The 7,450-nt window shown below is 39.7% G+C and overlaps 1 protein-coding gene across 1 annotated transcript; it reads right to left on the bottom strand.

Annotated features, from left to right (window-relative positions):
• Positions 1–1,237: 1,237 nt before the first annotated feature.
• Positions 1,238–7,109, bottom strand: LOC134314210 (tapasin-like). The gene is made up of 8 exons (XM_062994758.1): positions 6,967–7,109; positions 5,819–6,004; positions 5,124–5,372; positions 4,640–4,999; positions 4,143–4,466; positions 3,223–3,324; positions 3,078–3,106; positions 1,238–2,195 (listed from the first exon to the last, which is right to left on the bottom strand). Exons 1-8 carry the CDS (start codon positions 7,028–7,030, stop codon positions 2,184–2,186), a joined length of 1,326 nt encoding a protein of 441 aa, XP_062850828.1. The 5' UTR covers positions 7,031–7,109; the 3' UTR covers positions 1,238–2,183.
• Positions 7,110–7,450: the final 341 nt, after the last annotated feature.

Raw genomic sequence — 7,450 nt, 5'->3', positions numbered from 1 at the left:
AGTATAGAAACTAAAAATTACGGTAAATAGCTGGAAACCCTGCTGCCAGTATTTTACTGTATTAATTCAAATTCACTGTATTTTAATGTTTTTTAATACAACGGTAAGAAACTAATTCAGAATACAGTATAGAAACTAAAAATTACGGTAAATAGCTGGAAACCCTGCTGCCAGTATTTTACTGTATTAATTAAAATTCACGGTATTTTAATGTTTTTAATACAACGGTAAGAAACTGTAATTCAGAATACAGTATAGAAACTGTAAAAATTACAGTAAACATCTGGAAACCCTGCTGCCAGTATTGTACTGTGATTTTACAGGGAAATATTTTTACAGTGTAACATTAAAACCACCTCCTTGTTTCTACACTCACTGTCCATTTTATCAGCTTCACTTACCATATAGAAGCACTTTGTAGTTCTACAATTACTGACTGTAGTCCATATGTTTCTCTACATGCTTTGTTAGCCCCCTTTAACCCTGTTCTTCTATGGTCAGGACCCCCACAGAGCAGGTATTATTTAGGTGGTGGATCATTCTCAGCACTGCAGTGACACTGACATGGTGAATCAGACACAGCAGCGCTGCTGGAGTTTTTAAACACCTCACTGTCACTGCTGGACTGAGAATCGTCCACTGACCAAAAATATCCAGCCAACAGCGCCCCGTGGCCAGCGTCCTGTGACCACTGATGAAGGTCTAGAAGATGACCGACTCAAACAGCAGCAATAGTTGAGCGATCGTCTCTGACTTTACATCTACAAGGTGTACCAACTAGGTAGGAGTGTCTAATAGAGTGGACAGGGTATTTAAAAACTCCAGCAGCGCTGCTGTGTCTGATCCACTCATATCAGCACACTAACACACCACCACCATGTCAGTGTCACTGCAGTGCTGAGAATGATCCACCACCTAAATAATACCTGCTCTGTGGTGGTCCTGACCATTAAAGAACAGCATGAAAGAAGCTAACACAGCAGATGCAGATGAACTACAGTCAGTAATTGTAGAACTACAAAGTGCTTCTATATGGTAAGTGGAGCTGATAAAATGGACAGTGAGTGTAGAAACAAGGAGGTGGTTTTAATGTTATGGCTGATCGGTGTATACCCCAGTCAAAAAGATCCACGTCTTTTTAAACTATTGCTTTAATCGGATTGTTTTAGCAGCTTTATTGTCTTCTTATTAATAACTTATACAACTGTATAACTATAAACAACAACAACACGCACAGTTCCCCAGTTTTCTTTTATTTTACACTTTACACTTTTTTTTTTTTAGAAACTACAACACAATCATACCTGATTCAGACTGAGCTGGGCTCAAAGACGAGGGTAAAGAAATAATGAAACTTTCTGAATAATGAGAAACAGAATCATAATAGTAATAAAAACCTGTAATAAATAAGTAATAATGGCCAACAAGCTGTCCTGATCCGTAACATACAGGCGGAGGTGAAAAACAAGTGGATTCTGTTTCAGGATGTGATCATGTTTTTACAAAACAAACTCAGCAACACTGAAAAATAAATAATTTGTACATTTTAATGAATCAGAACCAGATAATATTTTGTGGTTGGTGTGGTTACTGTTTTACTGTTTTTGCACAGTGTACAATATAAATAACTCATTTTCTGTGAATAGATTTACTGAAGAAAGACGATTTTACCTCTGCCATAAACACCTTAAAGTTTAAATGTGATATTTAGGAATGTTGCACCAAGTTTCAGTTAATTTTTATCAAGAAAAAAACGCTTTCTTTCTACCATGTTGTTTTTTTTGTTTGTTTTTGGAAACAATCAAATTTTACAGCAATTGTTCCTGTTTTCTGGATTGCGTTCCCCTTTTATCTCCCAATCTACTTGCACGTATTATTCATCAAATGTACTACCAGCTATACAAAAGCAAAAACACAATAAAGATGCAAAAACTGCTAGTGCAAATCAAAAAATAAAAACTATTGTTTAAAAAGAAAGAAATAAACAATAAACACCCTGAAAATTACAGTAGATCTAAAAAAACCCCACAAATTTAGAGCAAACATTAAATCATAAAGAATTTAATTGCACTGAAAAAGTGAGAATCTGAATTCACAGGTTTATTTACAGATGTTCGTTTTCTCAGCAGCTGCAGACACTGATGGTTGGTTGTTGATCCATGAAGACGTGCTGAGTGTCAGGATTAGTTATCCTTCTAAAAAATAAAAGACAACAAAAAGTAGTGTTATTATTTTCATTTTTTATTTTATTTTATTATATTCTCGTGTTTCGCCACCAGTTTATCCTGCTCAGGGTCACAGTGGGTCACTGATCAACCTCATTGTAATTTGTAAATACAAACAAATTTAGAATTTCATGCCTGAAACACACTGAAGAATGTTGGAACAGGGGAAAATAGTAAAAGGTTTAAAGAATATTTAGGTTACACAGTTTTGAAACGTCCCACAATAAGCAGGTAAGTTGGTACCAGTGATGGAATCATGACTGGGTATAAAAGGGGGACCTACCAATTACTTTGTGCCAAACTTTGTGAAATAATTGTAAGATTATAAATAATGTATGTGTCTTTCATCATCTACTGTACAAAACATTGTGAAAGGATTCAAGGAGTCCAAAAATAATCATTCCATGTGGGTCAAGGTGAGAATCCACTGTTGAATGCATGTGACAGAATTGTGGGATATTCCGCTAGCACACCAGCGCCGAGATTCAGAACTTTTCGGTTCGAAACTCGGTGTTGCCCGGGTCGGCTGGGCGCCATCTGGTGGGCATAATTGGCAGTGCCTGGAGCAGATACTAACTGGCCACCTGTATCTGCTAGGAGGAGGACCGGACAATATGTGGGTGGGATCTTCATACGCTCGCTTGACTGTGGACAGTGTCATGACATCGTCTCTACAATGAAATACAACTGTACGGCGCCCCAGGAGCAGACAGGGTTAAGGACCTTGCTTAAAGGCCCAACAGTGGCTGCATAGCAGAGTCTGGACCGACAATTGTCCGATCGATAGCCCAAAGCTCGACCCACTAGGCTACTACTGTCCCTATACTATGATGATAATGAGGTAAAATTTACCTTTTCACTGGAGTCAACATCACTGGCGTCTAAACGAGAAGAGAGAGAAACGTTACTGAACATAGAATCATAAACAGAATCACATCTAAAATCACAAACAACGCTCAGAAATAAGTTTAATAACTCTGAGTGATGCTGAACGTACCAGCAGAGCTGAAAATCCAGAAGAGAAGCTTAATCACACCATACAGCACCAGTCCCACAGCCACCATGGCCATAGAGTCCTCTATAGTGGGAGAACCCACTCCTAAAATAACACATAAAAAAACAAGATTAAACGCTGGATGCAAAGCAGAAACACAGAAACACACCCAGGGCGTGGCTCCCATCCATCACAGGCCGAGACACACTCACACATTCAACTACTGACGTTTTAGAGCAGCCAGCCTAGTGTTATTGGAGGTGGGACAAAACTGGCAACCCTGACACATGAAGAACATGCTAAACTTCCAACTTCTAATTAAAAGCTTTTTCCTTCAATAAATGATATAAATATTTAAAAACTGTATTTTGGTGTTACTTTGGTGCTCTTTATTAAGTAAATAATGTAAAGAAATAAATAAAATAAATAATTAAATAAAGACAAAAATAAAACATGATATATGAAATTATTAAAGAATAAATTAATAAAATTATTATTTGTTAATAACAGCAATAAAATAATAATAAAATAATAATAATAAAATAATAATAATAATAATGATTATAATAACACAAGAATAAAATAATAATAATATCATAATAATAATAATAATAATAATAAAATAATAACAATAATAATAATATAACTAATAATGATCATAATAATAATAATAATAATAATGATGATAATAATAAAAATAATAATAATAATAATATAATAAAGATCAGAATAATAATAATGATAATAATAATATTATATTAATGATAATAATAATAATAACATTAATGATAATAATATTAATAATGATTGATAATAATAATAATAAAGGAGATGAAGAAAAAGAAGAATAATAACAAAAAACATAAATAATCCTAAAAGTAAAAAATAATCTCAATAAAGATAAGAATCACATCCTCACTCACCAATCACATTAAGAGGCACACTGACACGTCCGTTTCCTCCCTGGTGATTGGCCTCACACGTGATCTGCCCGCCCCGGCCGAGTCCCATCCTGCTGGGATCCAGTTCCAGACGGGAGCTCTGGCTGTAGGTCCCGTCTCTGGACTGCCTGTGTCCCGAGATTCTGCCAGGGCCGAGAGATCGAGTCTTACCGTCCGTATCATTGAACTCCCAGCTCAGTTCCAGACCCAGAGGAGAGAAACCGGACGCCTCGCAGTGCACCGTCACCACCTGGCCGGGGATGGTCAGGGGGAGAGGGGACGGGTACACGGCGAGGGACGGGGGTTCTGCGGGGTGAGACGGAGGGGAGAGAGGAGGTGATTAAGCTGGACCAGGCTGGGAACAAAAACTTAAAGCTCGATGATGGTGGGCTAGACTGGTACATGAGGGCCCGAACATTCATTTAATTTCCATTAGATCTGATTAATAAATAAATAAATAAACAAATACCAAAACGTACCCACTATCTCCAGTTCCATGGCCACCTGAGCCAGCAGGTGGGGTAGATAAACGGTGCAGATGTACGTCCCAGAGTGCCTCACTTGCGCCTCCTTTAGAACCAGCGACGCGTTTCCTGTCTCGTGCAGCCCGACGACATCTAGATCGGCACCGCTCTCCGAAGACTCTGCGAATCGATCGCTCTTGGCGTCGTAGGCCAAGATGAGCCTGCCCTCGCCCCTGAACTGGTAGCGCCACTCCACAGCAAAGCCAGAACCGTGCAGGGGCGAGGAAGGGTCCACCCAGAACCCGCAGTCCAGGAGGACAGGTTCTCCTAATCGGGACTGGACTGTGGACGTCTTACTGGAGACGCTGAGGATCACTGAGAGAGGAAGTGAGAGAGAACCATTAGAATGGGTGTCCATATACTATTGATCATATAATGTAGTACATTAACACCATTAACATCAACCATCCTTTGGGCAAAATATGGAAAAGCTGGTTACCACTCGGTTCCTTGGACCCTGACGGCGCCCTCATCACGTTGGACAGGATCACTTCTCTATTCAGACCATGCGCAGCTACAGAAAACCAGGTGGCGTCCAGGTAGACGGGACTCTGGGCAGATTCCGTGAGCGCAGCGGCCCATTTGACCATGGAAGCTTGAGGGCTGAAGGGGTTCATCTCACACTGGGGTTTGGTGACCGAGCCCGCCGGTGGGTGGAGCGCGGAATGGCAGAAGGTGGCAGCAGGATCTGGAGGATTTGACACACTTTATTGTCATACATTCATTCATTCATTTTCTTATCCACTTATCCAATCAGGGTCGTGTGGGGGTGCTGGAGCCTATCCCAACTTTTCAGTGGGCGCAAGGCACACAGTAACACCCTGGACGGGACGCCAGTCCATCACAGGGCAGACACAAATACACACACATTCACTTATAGGGCAATTCAGTGTCTCCAATTAACCTGACTGCATGTTTTTGGACTGCGGGAGGAAACCGGAGCTCCCAGAGGAAACCCACGCAGACATGGGGAGAACATGCAAACTCTGCACAGAAAGGACCCGAACGCAGGACCTTCTTGCTGTGAGGCGACGGTGCTACCCACCGAGCCACCGTGCCACTTTATTAAATACCGTGTCATTAAGTCATTATTTAAGGAAACATTCACAATGAGGATGGATGAACGGAACTAACCGTTGATGTGGTAGATCCTGGAGGGGTCGATGTCGGCCGCAGGTTTCTGCTCGGTCGTCTGACCGTCGTCACCGGTTCTGATGAACAGTAGAGATTTCTCCTGACTCATTCCTCCTGAGAAACCACCACGACCCGGCCTCTCCTGAACAAACCAGCACTCCAACACCGGGCATCTTAAACTATTCACTGTAAAACACACACACACAACATTTTGAAGAGTTAAACTCTGTACTTGCACCCAAGTGGTGGAACGAGCTTCCCTTGTCTGTGAGTCTCTCGCTGTCTTTAAAAGACGATTGAAAACCCTCATCACCTCTTTACTGAGCACTTCAGCTGACTTGTACTTACTTACTAACAGGGTTTCTGCAGATCTGTGTTCTTGGACTGTTGTTTACTTAAACTAGAGTAAGAAAATGTTTGAAATGGAAGAACTTTTGTAGGTCGCTCTGGATAAGAGCATCTGCCAAATGCCGAAATGTCAACGTAAATGTAATTACAAGTCCAGCATGTGCACAAAAGCAAGTACCATAAATACATATTGTGAGGAGTTTGTTGGTGTAGTTTGTACGCTTTTTATAGATTATCTGTGACCAAAAATACCATATTATACTGAGGTAAATTAGGTTTCTATAAATTAAAATTGCATCATCATACCATGATATACAGTAGTGAGTCTTCTATAAATTCAAAGTGCACATATACACCACAATATACTGAATTTATTAATATTTACATTGTAATGTACATTTAGATTACATAAATATACTATAGTGCACTTTTTTTTATATAGATTTACTTTAGTATTATCTACAGATACACTATGTGGATACCTGAACATGAGGTGGACCACTGTTCTGAAAAGTGTTTGCTGGACTTCTTGCCCATTTACTAAAAGAAGAAAACATTTTAAGTTCAGGCACTGATGTTGGACAAGAAGGCCAGACTCACAGTCGTTATTCCAATGTGAGGGCTCTGTGCAGAATCTAAAGTCTGTCGCTTATCACATGGAAAATGAAAAGAGCAAACTTTGTATTTTAATTGTACCATGCAGGTACATACCAAGGTATATTGTAGGTAAGATAATATATGGTGAATTTAAATACACAGCTTATGTTCGTAAGTTGTTCATATTTTATAAGTGCACTCACCACAAACGACCAGCAGCGTACACACGATTACAGACAGTTTATAAATGGTTGCGATGTCGGACATGGTTCCTGTGTGAGCTGTAGGAGATCAGTGAAGGTTTTTGTTGCTCCTGATGCTTCCAAACTAACAAAAACAGCCCAAAATTCCCCCTGAATGCTGCACAAGTGACTTTCACTTTTATATTCGCAGTGCGCATGCGCCTGAAATCCCCTTCCTTGGTAGGGCTCAGTGCGTTGATCTGAGATCAGACTATACAAACCAGTCTAATTAAAATTCTGCAAAATTAATATAAAACATGTTCATACAACAGGAATTCAGTTCTACTGCAATGTCAATTTAACTGAGCATTAGAAATAAAAGTAACTTTTGTACTTTAAAATGCGTTTTTTTCAGTTTTATTAGGAGAAATCCACCAGGTGGCGCTGCTAAAATATATCAAAAACATCTTCATGTTTTTACATCACATGATTTCTTGGAAATTAA

The sequence above is a fragment of the Trichomycterus rosablanca genome, chromosome 5 (genome assembly GCF_030014385.1).
Source record: "Trichomycterus rosablanca isolate fTriRos1 chromosome 5, fTriRos1.hap1, whole genome shotgun sequence".
Lineage (NCBI taxonomy): Eukaryota > Metazoa > Chordata > Actinopteri > Siluriformes > Trichomycteridae > Trichomycterus > Trichomycterus rosablanca.
Note: the sequence above shows the minus strand (reverse complement) of the source record. Positions and strands in the feature narration are given on the sequence as shown.

What these genes read in the sequence shown, in the direction of transcription:
- LOC134314210 (XM_062994758.1), bottom strand. Translation starts at nt 7,030, where the DNA reads ATGTCCGACATCGCAACCATTTATAAACTGTCTGTAATCGTGTGTACG. An exon ending in AGGGTCCAAGGAACCGAGTG is followed by an intron (nt 5,000 to 5,123) that starts GTAACCAGCTTT and finishes TTCCTCTCTCAG; the next exon opens with TGATCCTCAGCGTCTCCAGT. An exon ending in CATGGAACTGGAGATAGTGG is followed by an intron (nt 4,467 to 4,639) that starts GTACGTTTTGGT and finishes CTCACCCCGCAG; the next exon opens with AACCCCCGTCCCTCGCCGTG.